This window comes from Abramis brama (genome assembly GCF_963993115.1).
Source record: "Abramis brama genome assembly, chromosome: 17".
In the NCBI taxonomy this organism is placed as follows: Eukaryota; Metazoa; Chordata; class Actinopteri; order Cypriniformes; family Leuciscidae; genus Abramis; species Abramis brama.
Genome location: NC_139979.1, coordinates 3,895,231 through 3,915,861, shown reverse-complemented (window position 1 = coordinate 3,915,861; position 20,631 = coordinate 3,895,231). Strand labels below are relative to the sequence as shown.

The following is a 20,631-nucleotide window of genomic DNA, read 5'->3' as shown; positions in this document are numbered from 1 at the left end:
TAAACACGCCTCCCTCTATAAACTGTGGATGAAAGTGTTGACACTAGATTCATTTCATCAGAGACATGGACACTGAAACAGCAGCTCATCAATAAAAAGCAAGATAATGTAGATAGAGGACATTCTATCAGTCCAGACATTAACACAGAGTACAATAAAGTTAGGATTATTTATTATGTTTTATCCGGTATCACGCTATAAAAGTGCAAAATGGACAATGTTCTGACAGGAATTTTGTAGCCAAGATGATGAAGGCTCTTTGGGCATTCAGGTATGATCTTATAGCCTCCTTTTTATCAGTATCAATACATTTAATATAAATATAGATATAATAAAAAAAAATTGTATAATTGCAAAGTTAAAACCAATCATATAAGCTATATAGCTACTATATGCTTTATATTATTGAATGCACTATACTATAGGAAATTATGAAAAGTTCATGCACATTCTATCATTTACAACTGTTCACCACAGATTCTGTTTGTTACTGTTTATGCTTGTTTGCATACACACTTAATGTGCTTTAATGTGTGAAGAGTTTCAACAAATAATCAATCATTTAAGTGCAGTGTCAATATACTTCAATTGTTGCATTATTATTTATTTGTGTCTATGTGAAGATATTTTCTGTATATTCTGAACTGTTTATTGTGACTGGTTGCTGTTGCACCGTTGGCTCGGCTCCTTTCATGTGATTTATGTAATAATTTAAACGTAAAAAAAGCGATTTCTTTTGGAAACCAGTTATTTAGTGTACTTGTAGTAGCAGATAAATATACGTTTGTTGTTTATTTGTGACTGGCTGTCTGCATATTATCCCTTACACTTATCAGCTGCACTTGCATTTATAGATGGTCTCAAAGCGAAAAGAAAAGCTACAAAACTCCTGTTTTGATTCCATGGAGTCTGTAAGAATCCCGCTCCATTCACGCACTTCATCAAATTATTTAAACAAAAGCCCCGCCCCTTTCACAACTTTTCGTCCCCTTTACTCGCTTCAGTATGCTATTTAAGCTCCACCCCCTTCTTACGCAACGCAAAAATGCCCGCCTCTTTCATGTGCTTCACCACCTAATAAACATAACAGCCCCGCCTCCTCACTCCCTTCACCACTTCATTTAAATTTTAGCCCCGCCTCCTTCACGCGCTTCATCCTCACAGTCCGACATCATTCAACGGCTCTAGCTAACGTTAAACGTGCTCCACCGTCCACACGGTCCGCTGCTCACTGTATTAGACAGATATATGGCTCAAAACATTAGCGTTATCTCTCATATCGGTGCTTTTGTTACTTTGTGAAAATTCCGTCCAAAAGGAAAAAACGGTTCACCTCAAATGCTCTCGAATTCTCCCATGTAAGTAGCTCTGGGCTTCATAAGCTAACATGTGTCTGCTAGCCTCTTGTATGTATTTGACTAAAGACAGGTGAAGTTGTTTATAAACGCCTAGCTGTTTTCAGTCTGAATGAACGCGTTATGTTATAACGTTTTTTAAGATAAATAACGTACGAGTTTAATAACGGGTACGTTAGCTGCTATATGGCTAATTGACGGTTAGCAATAAATAAGCCTGTAGTTTAAACCTTATCGCGTGATATCTTCTGGTGAATAATCACAAGTAAACACTAATGGTATCATTATTATTGTATTATTAATAATACAAAAACACATTTCGCTAATAGTTAGACAGGCATGTGAGTTTTGTATTAAATCAGCGAAAAATATTTGTGGAATTGGCGCCTCATTCATTTCCGGATGTCTTATTTTGACGTTTAACATTTTTTATTCATGATTTATATTTATTGTATTGATTGATTTTATATTCTTGAACGTCTGCTAACCTTCTGGCAAGGTTCTCTCAAAGTCATGAACAAACGTTCTTCCAGTGATATTAATAGAATGTTCATTCAAAGTTGGTCTTAATTAATGGTCTCAACTTTAGCTCAAAAAGTCATTTATACGTTCTTCATGAAACGTTTTTTTTTTCTTCCCGGAAGCATTTTACTTGGACCTCTAATGTTTTTTGTTTTTTTAATACTACTAGTTTCAAAACGTCCAAATTAGACAACATTAAAAAGTAACATTCCCATAATGTTTACAAAATGATACAAATGTTTTGAACATTCAGAAACATCTTTTTCATAACTTAATAATGGGAATATATTTTTTGTTAGCTTGGGAATCGTTTGTTTTTTTGATTCTCCAACCATACATCTTATAAACGTCTGTACATGTTTCACTCCTGTCATAATCCTAATTGAAGGGTTAGTTCACCCAAAAATGAAAATTATCCCATACAAGCCATCCTAGGTGTATATGACTTTCTTCTTTCAGCCAAACACAGTCAGTTATGTTAAAAAATATCATGGCTCTTCCAAGCTTTATAATGGGAGTGAATGGCACCTTGTTTTTTGAAGCCCAAAAAAGTGCATCCATCCATCAAAAAATACGACTCCAGGAGGGTTAATGATGGCCTTCTGAAGCGAAGCCATGCGTTTTTGTTAGAAAAATATCCATATTTATAACTTGATTTATTTTTATATTTTTTTTTATCATTTTTTTTGTTATTGTTTATTTTCTGCATGTGATTATCTATATAAAAAAATACAATATTAATTCCTACTTTATGTGTACTATATAGCTCTATTTTGACACGATTTATTTTTTCTTGCAGGTGTTCGTGAACTACGAGAACAGCTTAGGGACTTCTGTCTACCGTGAGCAGTTCGATTTCAACGCGGAGCCTCCTTGGGATCCTAGCTGATAGCTGGAGAGGTCGCCCTCTGACCTGTCCCTGTAGGTTCACATTGCTGTAACCTCACTTATGGTGTTTGTTTTACCATAACTTGCATACGCTTCAAGTGCAACAGGAAGTTTTGATTTTGGTCATACTGCCAACCTATTCTTCAGTTGCAATTCAATCTTTAGCTGTTTTTAGACCTGCTCTGAGAATGGATTTCCAGGGTCAATGGAAGTCAGTGACTCTTCCGATCGATGTCCACTGCAGGAGTCTTTCTGCTTTGACGTCAAACATGATATTTTGACATTGAATGTGTCAAAGCCAATTTTACAGTTTATATAACAGAGAATAAAAAGCTGCAATTCACAGTTGGGGTCCCTGAGCACCAACAGCACGTCAAGTCATTGTTCAAAACATTGAAGCTTGATGTTCATGAAATCTCCAGTCCGTAACTTTTTTTGGGTTAAAAATGATCCAAAATACATTTTTGAGCAAGTACATAACCAGCCAGTGTTCAAAACTCTCTGCTTGCCTTAGCTCGATTCAAAACGGTAAGCTTGTAATAATGTTTTTAACTCCAGTGGTACTGGGTGATTTCCGCGGGAAATTCGAGCATGTCTTTGCGTCATTACGCCACATCTGCACACATAAAGAAGAGTCTCGGCTAGTGGGCTATGAGTGTGAGGATGCTGGAGGTGGAGATTTATAGCCTTTTCTCTCAGCACTTGATATAATTAAACATCAATTTGATGGCAGGTCCAGAAAGGTTCAAACGACAATCACCAGTGACAACTGGAGATTCACCGGTTGTAAAACGCAAAAGACTTCGGAGTGGCTACAGAAAAAAGAGACTGCAACCGGCCCATGCGAAAACAAGGATAATATCAGAACGGCATTAAATGTAGTCACGCAATGCTGATGTTGTTAACATTAACACTTTGAGAACAAAGTATAATTTGCACGGTTTAACGTGATATGATAAGCGGTCGTTAGATTTAATCGGCGCTATTTACTGCAATGCTTTTTTCCCCTTAGTTCATCAGAATACGAACTATTCTGTTCAAATGTTCGTCAGATAACATTTTCCGGTGAAAACTCTTATGTTGGTCATACTTCCAAAAAGTAGAATCTGTGATTCTGAATGACAGGATCCACACCGGCGCGGTGATTGACAGCCGCACATTCTTCTTAAAACATTGGATTCATCCGCGCTGTGCCGTGCCGAGGCACAACCCACGTAAAGTTGATAATTTCGTGAATAACTGCAATAGCAGATTTCAAACAGAGATCAGGAAAATCTCAAAGAGGGAAAAACTACGGACTGCAGCTTTAAAGACTTTATTTTCTGTCTGTCTTGTGTTTGCAGTGGATATCGCTAGGACCCAAGAGCTCTGAGGGTTCTCATAAATAGGTGACCTGCTTTATGCCAGTCAGAACATCAGATTGCGGATGAGTATGAAGGGAATTCTGGATGAACTCCACTATTCTGTTGAGCTGCTGGAAGAAAGCGCAGCTCTCAGAGATGTGATCGATAAACACATTCATGATCAAACACTTGTAAGTATACCATTCTGCTGTGTTGTTGTTTCATTTATTGTGCCTTTTTTGTACTGAGCAATGATGCATGTTGGTCTTCTTTAGGCACTGAAGAGTGCATTTTTTGTTGCTGACCTCGGAGTGATTGTGCGGCAGCAAATTCGCTGGAGAACTAAAATGGACCAGATTCGGCCTTTCTACACGGTCAAGAGCAACAGCTGCCCTGTGGTTGTTGAAATCCTGGCTGCTCTTGGAACAGGCTTCGTTTGCTCAAACAAGGTGAGCATAAAGTACAAAATATGTCTCATCCCTCGCTAAAACTAGATTCCTTAGTGTCCTAAAACAAGTCTGTTTGTTCATTTGTGTCTGTTTGAAAGCTATTTTTTAAAATGTATTAATACTTTTAAAAATAATATTATAACCTTCATCTGTTTTGTCTTCTGTGCTTGTCTCTCAGCATGAGCTGGACTTGGTGAAGGTCTTTGGCGTCCCGTCTCAGGACATCATTCTCGGCGGCACGTGTAAACAGCTTTCCCATATCAAATACTCAGCCAAACATAACATCCCCCTCCTGGTTTGCGATAATGAGGTGGAGTTGAGGAAGATCGCACGCTGCCATCCCAAAGCAAAGTGAGTTGACTAGGGTTGTCGCTATGCAAACATTTGCAGTAAATTGTCACAATTCTCAGGCAATATCCGTGCAGTAGGGTTTAGGCACCTCACGATCCAACTCTGGTAATCATTATCCGATTCTAAAACAATTTATCTACATTTTTTTTCATGCACTGCTTAGTTTTATGGTATGGCTTTTCATAATGTGTCATTTCCGACTAGTGAAAAGAAAACATCCAAAATGCACTTTTAAATGTGTATTTTATTGCGCTTTATTTATTTGCATCTGTAGATTTCAATGACAATAAGTATCTTCAAAACGGTGAGTTTTTTCTCGTATCAGAAATCCCCACTTCAGCAGCTTTACATACACCAAACTTTTCTGAAGGGTTTTACAGAGGGGTTTGTTCTTAATATATAATTTGCCTGATTTATAGAACATTTAATTCTGAAAAACAAATTTAAGGGGAAAAAATGACTGCTGTTGACAGTAGTTTTTGATTTATGGAAGAGATATCCAAAACTCCCTCTGAAAAAATCCTTTTACTCTAATGTATCAACAAAATGAAACTATTTTTAACCTGGCTTTATCCAATGTTGAAATTTCTGTTCTGGAAACTAATGCAAATTAGTGCATATTAAATTAAACAATGGCAACATTTTAGAAAACTTGTAGTACAATAAGTTACTTTTTTTACTCTATTCATCTGTGGTATCTTGCCTACTGATTTTGCATATCAATTTTTTTGTGTTCTATAATTATAGGTACTTAATCAAATATTACAAATAAATAATTATGTTAAGAATTATTAACAAATTAAATATAGCTTTAAAACATAAAAGTTAAAAAGGGAACAAAGAAACATTACAAGCAATGAAGAAAAAGTGGATCCCAGATAAGGACTGAGGGATTTTTCTCAGCATTATTGCTGTTTACATATTACTGGTCATATCATAGACAGCAGCAAGTCTAATAGGCTGCGTTCACAGTAATGCACAGGGTTTTTTAGCACTAGTAGAATGCTCTTTTATGAAGTTACCTCACTTAAGGACTTATTTAGTAAGATTATCTTGTATAATATGACTTGCTGTTTTTGTTTGTTTGTTTTTTATTGTATTTATATGATATTTGTATTTTTGTAGTTGAATTTTTGCAATGAAAATAACTTTGAATGCATAGACATGGCACTAAATAAAACAGTCTTGAATCTGAAATCATCTTGAACTTGCTTTCTGCCGCAGGGTGTTACTGCTGTTGACATCAGAGAGCTGTTGTGAGAGAGAGGAGACGGCCATACCGTTCGGCTCCACGCTGAAGGACTGCAGACACCTGCTGGAGTGTGCCAGAGAGCTCAGCCTGCACGTTACCGGAGTCAAGTGAGTGTCTTCAGTGTCGAGAGGATATTTACAGAGCCCATAAAGGGACATGCTGATGGAAAAAAATTGAGTTTGTACAACAAAATATATTTTTATGAACGATATAGGACGAGGCAATACATTTCATATGGATATACAGGAGTTTGATATTACGAGCGCATTTGAAATCCAATTTGTAATAAACATGAGACATGATTTACAGTACCAGTCAAAAGTTTGGAAACGTTACTATTTTTAATGTTTTTGAAAGAAGTCTCTTATGCTCATCAAGCCTGCAGTTAAAAAACAAAAAACAAAACAGTAATATTATGAAATATTATTACAATTTAAAATAATGGTTCTCTTTTTTAATATACTTTAAAATGTAATTTATTTTTGTGATGCAAAGCTGAATTTTCATCAGCAAGTACTCCAGTCTTTGGTGTCTTATGATCCTTCAGAAATCATTCTAATATGCTGATTTATGATCAATGTTGGAAACAGTTGTGCTGCTTAATATTTTTTTTATAACCTGAGATACTTTTTTCAGGATTATTTGATGAATAAAAAGTTAAAAAGAACTGTATTTATTTAGAATAGAAATCTTTTGTAACAATATACACTACCGTTCAAAAGTTTGGGAACAATAACTATTTTTTTTAAAAGAAATTAGTACTTTAATTCAACAAGGATGCGTTAAATTGATAAAAGGTGATGGTAGCGATTTATATTGTTAGAAATGTTTTTATTTTGAATAAATGCTGTTTTTATGAATAAATGCTGTTAACGTTTTACTCATCAATGAATCCTGAAAAAAGTATTCCAAAAAAAATATATTAAACAGCACAACTGTTTCCATCATTGATAATAACTGAGTATCAAATCATCATATTAGAATGATTTCTGAAGGATCATAAGACACCAAAGACTGGAGTACTTGCTGATGAAAATTCAGCTTTGCATCACAAAAATAAATTACATTTTAAAATATATTAAAAAAGAGAACCATTATTTTAAATTGTAATAATATTTCATAATATTACTGGGTTTTTTGTTTGTTTTTTTAACTGCAGGCTTGATGAGCATAAGAGACTTCTTTCAAAAACATTAAAAATAGTAACGTTTCCAAACTTTTGACTGGTACTGTATATTAAGTGCTTCAAAATAACTCCTAAGAGATAATTAACTTAACAGATAGGCTGCTTGTGCTGTTTAATGTGTTGGAGATGTGGCGTTTTCCTCAGTGCATAACTTATATTTCACAGATTTATTCTCCATCTGTAAAAGTCATGCAAATGTTTCCATTTTGCTGTCAGTAGTGGACGAGCCTTATGCCAAACAGACTAAAATATACATTTTGCTAAAATATTTGTTTTTGGATATTAAAAGCACAGCATGTAACAGTAAAACGCCACTAGAGGTCGCTTATTCAAAACAATAACAAAGGCGTAGCTTGATGTGGCCATGAATGAGTGTAGCTGTGGACACAAAACATAAAGCATAACCATTAGTATGAAAAATGTTTATAGGACAACAATGGGCAGGATGTGAATTTTTATTTATTTATTTATTTTTAATAAATATACAAAAATTGGGTCTTTTTTATCAGAGTAGAAAAAAGTAGAAAATACAGATATATCGCCAATCAGCCAAAAAATACGAGATGTGATTTTTTTTTTTTTTTTTTATTATTATTATTATTATTATTCATATTGCCCAGTCCACTTGCATGCCATGTGACCAGAAACTGACAGCATGAACATGCAAATTATTATATAAGTATTAACTTGTTCACAAGGGGTACTTAAAGAAAATATTTGACGTCTCTGGGGTTCGGCTGATAAAAAATAGCGATAGTTTTTCTCTGAACCAACTTCATTTTTCACATGGACCCGCTCTGAGTCATGCAGTAATGCCAAGGGCATTTATAAAGGCAGGAAATGAGGTAGGTTTTGATTTCATGCTGTTGGTTTCATGCTTTGCTCACAGATTCAACATCCCCAGTTGTTGTCAGGATGCACAAGCGTTCTCTCGTGCTGTGTCTGATGCCCGCTGTGTCTTTGATATGGGGGTGAGTCAACGCTCATGGAGTCATTGATCAAATTTTGATTTGATTGTTCCTTTTGTGCCTTGAGTTTCCCTACTGAATCAAGAGGGAAATGTTCTTTATTAATCTAAATGTCTCTTTCGCTGCAGTCTGCATAAGTATGTATTTCCCCCATGGTAATGTGTTCTAAATGAATTTGATCTTAGGAGGAGCTAGGCTTTGAGATGAATATTCTGGACATTGGAGCTGGCTTTGATGGAAGTGAAGCACAGTTAGACAAGGTAATGTATTCTGCTTTACATTTGTAAGATTTTTTTTGCATTCATAAATGCTTTCCCCCTGAGCTTCTAATGTTGTTTGTGTGTGCAGGTTCACCAGATGCTTAAACCCATGCTGGACATGTATTTTCCTCCCTCGACCAACTTGTCGATCATCGCCGAACCCGGAGCTTATTATGTGTCATCTGCTTTCACGCTGGCCGTGAATATAATCGCTAAGGAAACAGTGGCTCGGGATTGCAGCGGTCAACCACACAGTGAGTACTAGTCAATGTTCATGTCAGATATTCATGATGTATTGTAGCTTTTATTTTGATGGGGATAAATATTGGATCATCTAAAAGATATGTAAATACATGGTAACTGTTTATTTTACAGTGTTGAACATGTTAAATGTACACTTAATGTATCAGAATGGTTCATGCGTTTTATGTATTGCTCTCTACGTCGGACACATAACTAATTAAAATGATTAGCCTTTGGCTTGACTATGTTATCAAACAGCTAATAATGTGTTGCTAATGTTACACAAAACATGTTCCCATTCGCCATTTCAGAGTCAGACAGCTGCCTTCTAACAATCAGCATCCTTACAAACGCTTAGAAAAACTTAGAAAGGCATATAGTCCTCATCATAACATTGTAAGAGACATCATATACATAACCCTCCTGCTTCACAGCAGTTAATGATATGCTAAAGCCTGCGCGCACGTCGATGATTGGTCACAGCATGTTTGTGACGTAGAGAACGGATGATTTCAAACTGTGTTTTTGAGACTGTCTGTGGTTCACTGCAGTTTTAAAGAGAAAATACTCAGCAATGGTGTTGACTTATGAATTTGCACATGGTTTGTCTTAAAGCATATTAAAAACACCACATATAATAATAATAATAATAATAATATAATAACACCACATATAAACAACAATAAAACCACCACAGGGGGACTTTAAATATGTCTGATAGGTGATGCATTGATCATCGGGTGTTTATTAAACTCTTTCAGAACTACTGTCGGCGAACGATGAGCCAGAGTTTCTCTACTACATGAATGATGGCGTTTATGGGTCGTTTGCCAATAAGCTGCTGTGTGAAGATTCAATATCGATGCCTTCGGCACACAAGGTAAATATTTTTCAGTTTTTTTTCTACAGAATGTGACATTGCATATGCATATGACTAATGCATAAACGTACAGATCGAGTTATTATTTTATTTTCTGTTTGTACCTGCATGGGAAAAAAACTAATTTCAGAGTACATTTCATACATGCAGTGACTTTTCAGTAGAGCTTCACGATATTGAAGAAAAGCACGATATGCGATAACTCATTAAATAATGCGATATTCGATACGCTTAAAGTGTGTATAATAAACTTAAATTATCTTTAAAATATATTTTAAATTCTGTAACCTACATACGTGTTTCACATTCTTTTTGTGAAAAGAAAACATCCCTAAACTTCTGAAAGTGAACATCAGTGTTTTACTGTGTTATTTTAACATCAGTGTAAACCATGGGGTTTCAGGTTATCCTACATTAGGTTTATTTAACAACAGAAACTGAATAATCAGATGTAAAAATAAAACAATGCTTAGCTTTCACTGTATGAATTAAATGGTAACACTTTACAGTAAGGTTCATTAGTTAACTATATTAGTTAACATTAACTAATAACGAACTGCACTTATACAGCATTTGTTCATCTTTGTTAATGTTAATTTCAACATTTACTAATACTTTATTAAAATCTTGTTAACTAACATGAACAAACAATGAACAGCTTTATTTTCATTAACTGACATTAACAAAGATTAACAAAAACAGTAGTAAATGTATTGCTCATTGTTAGTTCATGTTAGTTAATACATTTACTAATGTTTAATAAAGGAACCTTATTGTAAAGTGTTACCAATTAAATATACACTGATTCTTATTAAAGCTACAAAAGTTATTCATCCAAGAGCAGTGAGTGATTTTCTCTTTGTCTTTTGTTCATGATCCCAGTTATTGCAAGCTGTTGCGATATGCATATCGCGATATATACATTTGTGATATTTCGATAATTTCGATATATTGTGCAGCCCTACATTTCAGAATTTTTTTTGTGGGGTTGAGATTTTTAAAATCATTTCTTTGAACATCCTCCTTTGTCATTGACCCAATCACAGGCCATTGTTGTTGTAATCTATTAATAATGTGATCATGTGCTGTTTTCTCAGGAGATGAGCGCGGAAGAGCCGCTGTTCTCCTGCAGTCTGTGGGGTCCGTCTGCTGATGATCTGGATCAGGTGGTGGAGCGATGTCTGCTGCCCGAGCTCAGTGTAGGAGACTGGCTGCTTTTCAGCAACGCAGGGGCCAACAGTCTGGGGCCCGCATTCACTAACAGAGACGAACACAAACCGCTCGTCTTCTACAGCATCTCCGAATACGACTGGTATGGCGTGAATCTTTGTGTCTTGGTTTCAAAGCTGGTGCATTTGTGTTGATTTTTAACCAAATTGTTTTTCTTCGCAGGCAAGAGATTCGTAATTGTGGCGTCAGTTTGGACACGGGGATGAAGAACTTCTCTCTTGGACCATGTTGCCTGCGATCATGCATGTCTGAGGCAGCCATTTCTACCCCAGCTTAACAAAAAGCCACTTATTAATGTCATTGTTTTGTAAAGATTGACTTTAAGCGCTCAAGAACCTGAACTCTTCTCAAAAGCTTCAGATGCTTCTAGGAGCAGAGCTGAAGAAGTGTTATTGACCACAACAACTTCATAGCCCATCGGATCTGATGGATATACAGCAGATAGTTACGATTAGCTTTAACAAATGGGCCAGTTAGCGTTTACAGATTTACTTACTTAATTATACGTTTAATAAATATATATATATACACATTGCATATATTTCCTCTTAAGTGAATCAATCATGAACCCAAAATGGGGAAGTTATTTATTAAACCTCAAGTCTAGTTTCATGACAACATCAGATGCTTTTCAAGAAATGTGCACTTGTTTTTGTTATTTGTATTAAGAATGTGATGTTTTAAACTGGATAATTGTGATCTTCGTCCTATTTGAACTGTTGCATTAATAGTGCAGCAGATCTAAGTGTGTTTGTGGACAGAATACAATGGAAACGTTGTAATTTGTTGTAATCTCACGCCCAGAACGCACCTTGTGCAAGTATGCGAATGCCAAGCGTCTTGTACAGTTGTACATATTTGTGTGTGTTGCATTGCTGTGACGAGCAAGTTATTGCATTAAGGAAAGATGTGTGCAGTGCAGTAAGGAATTCATAGTGTTATGAACTGTAGATGCATTTTGTAATGTAATATTGCACAAAATTGAGATCGCTATAGCTAGAAGGGTCTTTCGGGCCGAGTTGTTGCTTTTCTATAGTCTACGAGTGTCGGCTGCTGCTCGGATCTCAAGCATTGTCTCCGCTTTACATGTGTTCTGTCCAGGACGTCTCTGCTTTTGTCTCGGAAAGTGTTGAAGATGGTTGGAGCAAGTGGTGCTGGTTGAAGTGAGAGGATTTGCAGTGTTGCTCTTTACTTGCAGGATCCAGGCGAGGGCCTCTTGTCAACAGATGAAAAGGAATTCGATATGTGAAATGTGTTTTAGTTTTCAGTGTATTATAGACTGGCGTTTACAGCATTTACCATGTACAGATTTTGCTGTCAATAAAATGGCATTAAGTGGCCTTGTTGAATCATTTAATGCTTCCTTTACTGTAAAAGTTCACTTTTAAACTTGGGTAAATAGCAACAAACTTCATTTAGATCATCTTAGGTTAGTGATCCTCTGCTTTTGTACGCTTCAGAGTTACATCTGTTGCAATGTATATTACAAAATCCGGTTTCAGCGCACAAATGATATTTGCAAATTGGTATTTTTGTCATACTACTGAAAAAACAATGTTAAAAAAGGGCTTTTTCATTTATTTCTATTTTGCAAAAAAACAATCCAACTTCATGGCAGTACATTTAAAAGCGAGCAAATAAAAGTAACACTTTATTGTAAAGTCCCGTTAGTAAATGCATGAACTGAAAATACATTTGTTGCAGTATTTAATCGTTGTTAATCTTAGTTAATAAAAATACAACTGTTCATGTTGGCTTAATGCTTTAGAAGTATGTAATGTAAACAAATGTAACCTTAATTTAAAGTGTTACTTAACAATATTCTTGTAATATAGTGAAATATAGGTGAGTTTTGTCTCTTTTGCTGCCATATTTCTAGTAAAAAACAAACAAAACAGGCACGTGATTAAACTGCAAAAGTTGAGACAAAACATTTTAAAGGTTTTTAAAGATTTCTGAAGGATCATGTGACACTGAAGACTGGAGTAATGATGCTGAAAATTCAGCTTTGATCACAAGAATAATTTTAAAATATATTCACATAGAAAACATAGGTATTTTAAATTGCATGAATATTTCACGGTTTACTGTATTTGAACAAATAAATGCAGCCTTGGTGGGCAGAAGAGACTTCTTTCAAAAGCATAAAAAGAATCGTAATAATTCCAACTTTTGAATGGTTGTGTGTGTATATAAAATAAACGATTTAAACAAAATAGTCCAGATGTATACACAAGGACGTCTCCTTGTTTGTGTCTGTCAGCTCTCAGTCTTGGGAGCCAGAGGCTGCAGGGTTCGACTCAGACCGGTGATGTTGTTAAGATGGCGAAGCTCCTGCTGCCACACTGGTGTTCTCCTGGCTGTTAGATGGCGGCGTGTGTGTTTGGCCAGGTGGTCGCTGCGCACAAAGCGACTGTGGCATACGGGGCAGGCGAAACGCTTCTCTCCCGTGTGTGAGCGCCGATGACGTGAAAGTTCATCAGATCTGGCAAAACGCCTCAAGCATCCGTCCCAGCAGCACCTGAACGGCTTCTCACCTTGAGGACAAGACGTGCAGGAAACAACTTTGAGGTTGTAACTTTGACAATTGAGAAGCACTGATCTAAATCATGCAAGCATATACATATATATATATATATATATATATACAGTGAGGAAAATAAGTATTTGAACACCCTGCTATTTTGCAAGTTCTCCCACTTGGAAATCATGGAGGGGTCTGAAATTGTCATCGTAGGTGCATGTCCACTGTGAGAGACATAATCTAAAAAAAAAAAAAATCCAGAAATCACAATGTATGATTTTTTAACTATTTATTTGTATGATACAGCTGCAAATAAGTATTTGAACACCTGTCTATCAGCTAGAATTCTGACCCTCAAAGACCTGTTAGTCTGCCTTTAAAATGTCCACCTCCACTCCGTTTATTATCCTAAATTAGATGCACCTGTTTGAGGTCGTTAGCTGCATAAAGACACCTGTCCACCCCATACAATCAGTAAGAATCCAACTACTAACATGGCCAAGACCAAAGAGCTGTCCAAAGACACTAGAGACAAAATTGTACACCTCCACAAGGCTGGAAAGGGCTACGGGGAAATTGCCAAGCAGCTTGGTGAAAAAAGGTCCACTGTTGGAGCAATCATTAGAAAATGGAAGAAGCTAAACATGACCGTCAATCTCCCTCGGACTGGGGCTCCATGCAAGATCTCACCTCGTGGGGTGTCAATGATCCTAAGAAAGGTGAGAAATCAGCCCAGAACTACACGGGAGGAGCTGGTCAATGACCTGAAAAGAGCTGGGACCACCGTTTCCAAGGTTACTGTTGGTAATACACTAAGACGTCATGGTTTGAAATCATGCATGGCACGGAAGGTTCCCCTGCTTAAACCAGCACATGTCAAGGCCCGTCTTAAGTTTGCCAATGACCATTTGGATGATCCAGAGGAGTCATGGGAGAAAGTCATGTGGTCAGATGAGACCAAAATAGAACTTTTTGGTCATAATTCCACTAAACGTGTTTGGAGGAAGAAGAATGATGAGTACATCCCAAGAACACCATCCCTACTGTGAAGCATGGGGGTGGTAGCATCATGCTTTGGGGGTGTTTTTCTGCACATGGGACAGGGCGACTGCACTGTATTAAGGAGAGGATGACCGGGGCCATGTATTGCGAGATTTTGGGGAACAACCTCCTTCCCTCAGTTAGAGCATTGAAGATGGGTCGAGGCTGGGTCTTCCAACATGACAATGACCCGAAGCACACAGCCAGGATAACCAAGGAGTGGCTCTGTAAGAAGCATATCAAGGTTCTGGCGTGGCCTAGCCAGTCTCCAGACCTAAACCCAATAGAGAATCTTTGGAGGGAGCTCAAACTCCGTGTTTCTCAGCGACAGCCCAGAAACCTGACTGATCTAGAGAAGATCTGTGTGGAGGAGTGGGCCAAAATCCCTCCTGCAGTGTGTGCAAACCTGGTGAAAAACTACAGGAAACGTTTGACCTCTGTAATTGCAAACAAAGGCTACTGTACCAAATATTAACATTGATTTTCTCAGGTGTTCAAATACTTATTTGCAGCTGTATCATACAAATAAATAGTTAAAAAATCATACATTGTGATTTCTGGATTTTTTTTTTTTAGATTATGTCTCTCACAGTGGACATGCACCTACGATGACAATTTCAGACCCCTCCATGATTTCTAAGTGGGAGAACTTGCAAAATAGCAGGGTGTTCAAATACTTATTTTCCTCACTGTATCATGCATATATATCAGTTATATTGGCTTAAATGTAAGATGTAGGCCTACATTTTTTATGTATATGAATTGCATATAAAATGTGTATGCATGACTGACAGATATGCATCTCATTAAGTTTGTTAAAACTCTGTATTCCAGACTTCTGGAAATAGGACATACAATTTAAATACATACAGTATTGTCCAAAAGTGATGTTCGGGGAGGATATTTGTTTTTAAATGACCCTTAAAGTTCAATTAAACCATCAAAATATGACAATATTTTTATTTTATTTTATTTTAAATATGAGGGAATAGCAAAACACTAAACTTGGAATCTGTCAAAATGAAAATTTGCATAAACATATAAACACAAAAAGCATACATTGACTACAACATTATCAATTATTAATATTTCATTGGTTCTCTCTTGTTTATGCATGCATTCATAGTTTCTTTGTATGACAGCTTGGCAAAAAATGATCGGCACAATTTGGCATGTTTCATAAAACAACCGACTCCAAGCACAACTATGCATTATGCTTAATAATAATAATATTTGATTAAAGGGTGAAAGGTCAGATTTTCTAGGCCGGACATCACTTTTGGCCACTATTGGAATAGAGCTGAAGAAGTGTAATTTGCTCTACCTGTGTGTGTCCTCAGGTGTGCTTTCAGGTGGGAGCTTTTGAAGTATGTTTTCCCACAGTGCGGGTGAGTGCAGACATAGTCCCGAGTCCGTGGCGGAGCGGATTCAGATGCGGGTCTGTTTGCGGAGGAGTTGTGGACGGGAGCGGGAGCGATGGCGGGAAACTTCAAACCATGTGAAGGTGTTTGTTTAGGGGGCAGAATTACCACGACTGAACCTTTGGCCATCAGCTCGGCCACAAAAACCACAGATGACTGACAAACGTTTGCCGAACCAGCAAAGGATTGAGAGAGTGGAAGCGTCTGGAAGACTGAAACTGATGGCATGCTTCCAGAAGAAGAATCGGACACCATTGCAGCAGGGGCTGATGGGGGATCAGATCTGAGAGGCTGGGGGTTTACTGCTGATTCACTGGCGCTCTGACTCAGTGCATCTGACGTGTGGCGGATCACACTGATGGCTCGAGATCTGGTGACCCCTGACCCCTGGTGTTGGTCACAGTCGGGACTGTATGGTGGAGTCATGCACGACACTGCCTGAAATAAAACAACGACCAGTTCATGAATGTTTCTTGACATTACTAATGCAAAGGATTGGTCAGATTACCTTACTCGTAAAAATAAAAGTTCTTTATTGGCATTGAATGTTTCATGAAGAAGCTTTAACATTCATAGAAGCTTCTTTCTTCTTTATATGTTCTTTGGATTATTTAAATGTTCTTCACAAGAACTGTTTCACTGAAAGGTTCTTTATAGAACCCAAAATGGTGGTTCTCTAAAAAAAAAAAAAAAAAACTTTTGGAAACTTTATTTTTAAGAATATATATTGACAGGCTGCCTTTTCATTTAGCATGCAGTTGAAGTTTTTGTGAGTAAACACTGAGTAAAAAACACATTCAGGTCATATTGTGCCATTATATTTAGATTATTATATGTGCCATTAAGCACAACTTGAATTACTGTAATATTTGAAATGTTTTACTTTTGATTTTGGTCATTTCAGTCAGAATCAGTCAGGTTTTTACCTTATTACTGTAATACTATATAAAGACAAAAGAATTGATTATCTGCCCAAAAGTAGATATGTCAATCCAGCCAATTTCACTTGTGGGTCAACAATTTGAAATTGTGGAGAAGTTTAAATATCTAGGTTCAATTCTTGATTCACACATGAACTTTGTTGATAATTCAGACTACCTTTTTAAAAAGTGTTCGCAACGTTTATTTCTTCTTAGACAACTTAGTGGCCTTGGAGTTAGTCAGCATATTTTAGAACTTGTGTACAAATCCATAGTAGAGAGTGTACTAACTTTCATCTCACAGCCTGGTATGATCATTTAAACTGCAGATCTAAGAACAAACTTGCCAGAATTGTGACAATGGCAAGCAGAATAGTTGGCAGACAACAGAGGCCATTAGTACAGCTCTACGCTGAAACGGCGAAGAAGGCAAGGACTATTCTTGCAGATAGTTCTCATCCTCTCTTCAGTCAATTTGAGCCCATGAAATCAGGTAGACGCTACAGAATCCCTCTAGCAAATAAAAATGTGTTTAAGAGGTCTTTTATTCCAAATGCTGTTAAAATAGTGACTGATAATCCAAATGATTATAGCATGAAATGTGATTATTATTTATTTATTTCTTATGAAATGTGATCTGTCTGTTTTATGTCTCTGTTTCTTATTACGGTTTGTATATTTATTTTAATGGCTGGTGAGCCAAAGACAATTTTCCACCTTGGTGGACAATAAAGATATTACATTACATTACATTACATTACTATAATACTATACTAAAAATATATATATTTTTTACATTATAAATAATGATATTCAGATTCTGAATATCTTGTGTCTGAGTCTGTACATCACACAAGTATAAAGAAACAAACTGAGATCATTTCTTTTTGTATGACTTCACAAAGTAGAACTACCAAATATAATACCTTATTACATTACTATACAATATTCTTTATATCTTAAAGTCCCCCAGTAGTGAATTCACGAGTTCACACTTACATGTAATTAAGTGGAGTAAAGGTTATGTGTATCTGGCGTGCCGTCCAGGGGAGAGATCCTAGCTCGGATTATTAGCCCGAACCCAGAGTATCCCCCCCCCCCCCCCGGTTGTGGTAAGAGTAGTTAGGACTAGAAGTGAGGAGACGGGGTGGTGTTAAACTGTCAATGAATGGCGGTAAGTCTGCTGTATATATACCTCTTGTTTTGGTAATTGGTTGATTAACTGAGTGCGCTCCTCATGTTAATTTAGGTTAATTATCTGAACGTGCTCCTACCGAACTTTGTTAATAAAACATCAAAAACATCCCTTAAAACTCATTTTTGATTACCAAAATGACATATTGAAATGCCTTAAATTTGCTTGAATTTAGTATACACGGTTCTATGAATATGCAAATGAGCCCCACCTCCACTCACTCACAGCAGCTCAGAGATCCTATCACACGTTGATCTGATTGGTTACAAGGTAGTTTGTGACGTCAGAAACACCAGCGATTTCAAGGCGTGTTTTTGAGACTGTCTTTGGTTCACTGCAGTTTTAAGGAGAAAATACTCAGCAATGGTGTCGACTTGCACATGATTTGTCTTAAAGTATAGGCTATACTAAAAACACCACATATAAACATTAAAAGCTTGATTTTCACCACAGGGGGATTTTAAAATCAATTTATTTTTTTTTATTTTTTTTTTTCTATTATATAATATAAAATATTAAATGCAATACAAAAATATACAAATATACATTACAGTTTATATGATAATACAGTAATGAGTTGGAGATTTGCATAAGATTTTTTGTGTTGTAGTATTGAGAGTTAAATATGCATTATTTTTATTAAAATACTATTTTTGTGTGTGATACTGGGTTGAAATATGACCTGGATCTGTCTGTGTGCTTCACCTCTGTCTCACTCACGAAGGACGACTGGTGGAAATCAGCCGTGACTGAACACACTGAGTCCTCACAGGCTTCAGAGGAAGGTGTCAAGGGACGAAATTCCCTCTCCTGGATATTTCCCGACTCCCAGTCAGTGTTCATGGATATCAGGGCCTCCACAGCTTCTGAATGTCTCCTGTCAGTGTCTGTACATGTCACACGCTGCTAGATGTGAAAGTATCCGGAAGAAAAGATCATGTATATATAATGATATGGAAGCGATGTCTGAAATTGACAATTTGCATAACTTCACAAAGTAGCTAAAATGTAATACTTAAAAAAAAAAATAAAAAAAAAATCTTATATTCTTTATATAATAATAATAATGTTTTATTTTTTATACTTTTCTTAAAATCAAGGTAGTTTTTATATTTAAAAAAAATTGATTTTCATAATCATCAATTCCTTCCCTTCAATGTAGATCAACTATTAATGTTTGCTAATGGCTTTTATTCTAAATTAGCATTTAATAAACATAAATAAACAACTTAAATAAATATAATACAAATCAAAAAAAAAAAAAGCATTAGCCAATATCTGCATCTCGGGCAAGTACGAAGTTAAACAGATTATTGATTAACTGCAGAAAGAATTAAAATTCTTAAGCATAGCATAGATAGTTTACTTACAATTTCAGATAGTGATGACATACTGATGCTGTATTATATCTCTCGTTTATTATTGTGACTGAACACCTATGTCTCATTATGATACATACTGTCACCGTTTCTTGAGCTTTAGATTCATTCACATATTTCAGAAAACCGAGCCGGGGCCGTGTGGGCGTGGTTTCATCTCCAGCCAATCATCGACAAATGTGTGCTGAGCGTTAGCCAATGAGGAGAGAGTGTCGGTGCGTGATCAGTGTGTGATCCGCGCAGTGTGTGCGGGTGATACACAGACGGTCAGCTGTTCGTCCAGATATACAAACTGATATATCCATGCTGAACCTGATTCATATTACTCTCATGTTTAATTCACTGAGACTTAAAAAGGGCGTTATTTTCTTCATAGCACTGCGTAATATCTTCCATTAATTGATCATTATGTATCTAATGCTAAAGAAATTAGTGTTTCTCCATTAAAGGGACAGTTCACCCAAAAATGAACATTCTGTCATCACTTACTCACCCTCGTGTTACTCCAAATCTGTATGAGTTTCTTCTGCTTAATACAAAAGAAGATATTTTGAAGAATGTTGGTAACCAAACATTTTCTGGTCCCCATTGACTTTGCTTTTCCCCCACATGGAAGTCAATGGCTACCGTCAAATGTTTGATTACCAACATTGTTTAAAATATTTTCTTTTGTGTTCAACAGAACAAGGTTTGGAACAACATGAGGGTGAGTAAATGATGACATAATTTTAATTTTTGAGTGAACTATCCTTTTAAAACCTTTGCATTCAGTCTCCCCGTTCTTGAATATTTGGTTAGCCAACATCCTTGGTTTAGTAAGCTCTTATATAACAGTTACCCAACAGTCCAAACCCAAAGCGTAACATAATACAGACAATCTGTCAGGGATGCTGGTTTATTCTCTCTGCTGAAGCACATTCTGCGCAAACTATATTCCTGATAACATTTTATAATAGTGTTAAACGACACCGACTTCCCTCTCCAGCATTAACGGATCATCTGAGGCCTGAGTTACTGGATTGAACCTTGCCCTAGATTTGTATGAGTGCATGTGTAAATCTAGAGCATTCGGACTGAGGCCAAATGCGCTTTTGCTCATGTACTTAACTCAACGGCATAGATGCTGATCTGGAATGTGTCACAGACAGAGTTATTTTGGTGACTTCTCAGTTGGTGATCATATTACTACACATGTGACCACACAAACAAGCTTAGGCAAAGTGT

The 20,631-nt window shown here is 36.5% G+C and overlaps 2 protein-coding genes across 5 annotated transcripts; one reads left to right on the top strand and one right to left on the bottom strand.

The window, feature by feature from the left end:
* The first annotated feature begins 45 nt into the window (after window positions 1-45).
* On the top strand, window positions 46-12,267 carry azin1a (antizyme inhibitor 1a). 2 transcript variants are annotated; one of them, XM_084089111.1, is made up of 12 exons: window positions 46-271; window positions 2,677-2,798; window positions 4,109-4,299; window positions 4,384-4,557; window positions 4,736-4,908; window positions 6,133-6,267; window positions 8,236-8,317; window positions 8,500-8,574; window positions 8,663-8,828; window positions 9,579-9,697; window positions 10,795-11,009; window positions 11,090-12,267. In XM_084089111.1, the coding sequence occupies exons 3-12, from the start codon at window positions 4,192-4,194 to the stop codon at window positions 11,202-11,204; spliced, it is 1,362 nt and encodes a 453-aa protein (XP_083945237.1). In that variant the 5' UTR covers window positions 46-271; window positions 2,677-2,798; window positions 4,109-4,191; the 3' UTR covers window positions 11,205-12,267. The 2 variants fall into 2 exon arrangements, with proteins under 2 accessions (XP_083945237.1, XP_083945236.1); XM_084089110.1 differs by lacking the exon at window positions 46-271 and adding an exon at window positions 1,106-1,358.
* On the bottom strand, window positions 12,265-19,504 carry klf10 (Kruppel like factor 10). Of its 3 annotated transcripts, none has more exons than XM_084089112.1 (4): window positions 19,399-19,504; window positions 18,734-18,934; window positions 15,817-16,351; window positions 12,265-13,464 (listed from the first exon to the last, which is right to left on the bottom strand). In XM_084089112.1, exons 1-4 carry the CDS (start codon window positions 19,417-19,419, stop codon window positions 13,187-13,189), a joined length of 1,035 nt encoding a protein of 344 aa, XP_083945238.1. In that variant the 5' UTR covers window positions 19,420-19,504; the 3' UTR covers window positions 12,265-13,186. The 3 variants fall into 3 exon arrangements, with proteins under 3 accessions (XP_083945238.1, XP_083945240.1, XP_083945239.1); XM_084089114.1 differs by having other exon boundaries at window positions 12,271-13,464; window positions 18,749-18,934; XM_084089113.1 differs by having other exon boundaries at window positions 12,271-13,464; window positions 18,734-18,931; window positions 19,399-19,501.
* Window positions 19,505-20,631: the final 1,127 nt, after the last annotated feature.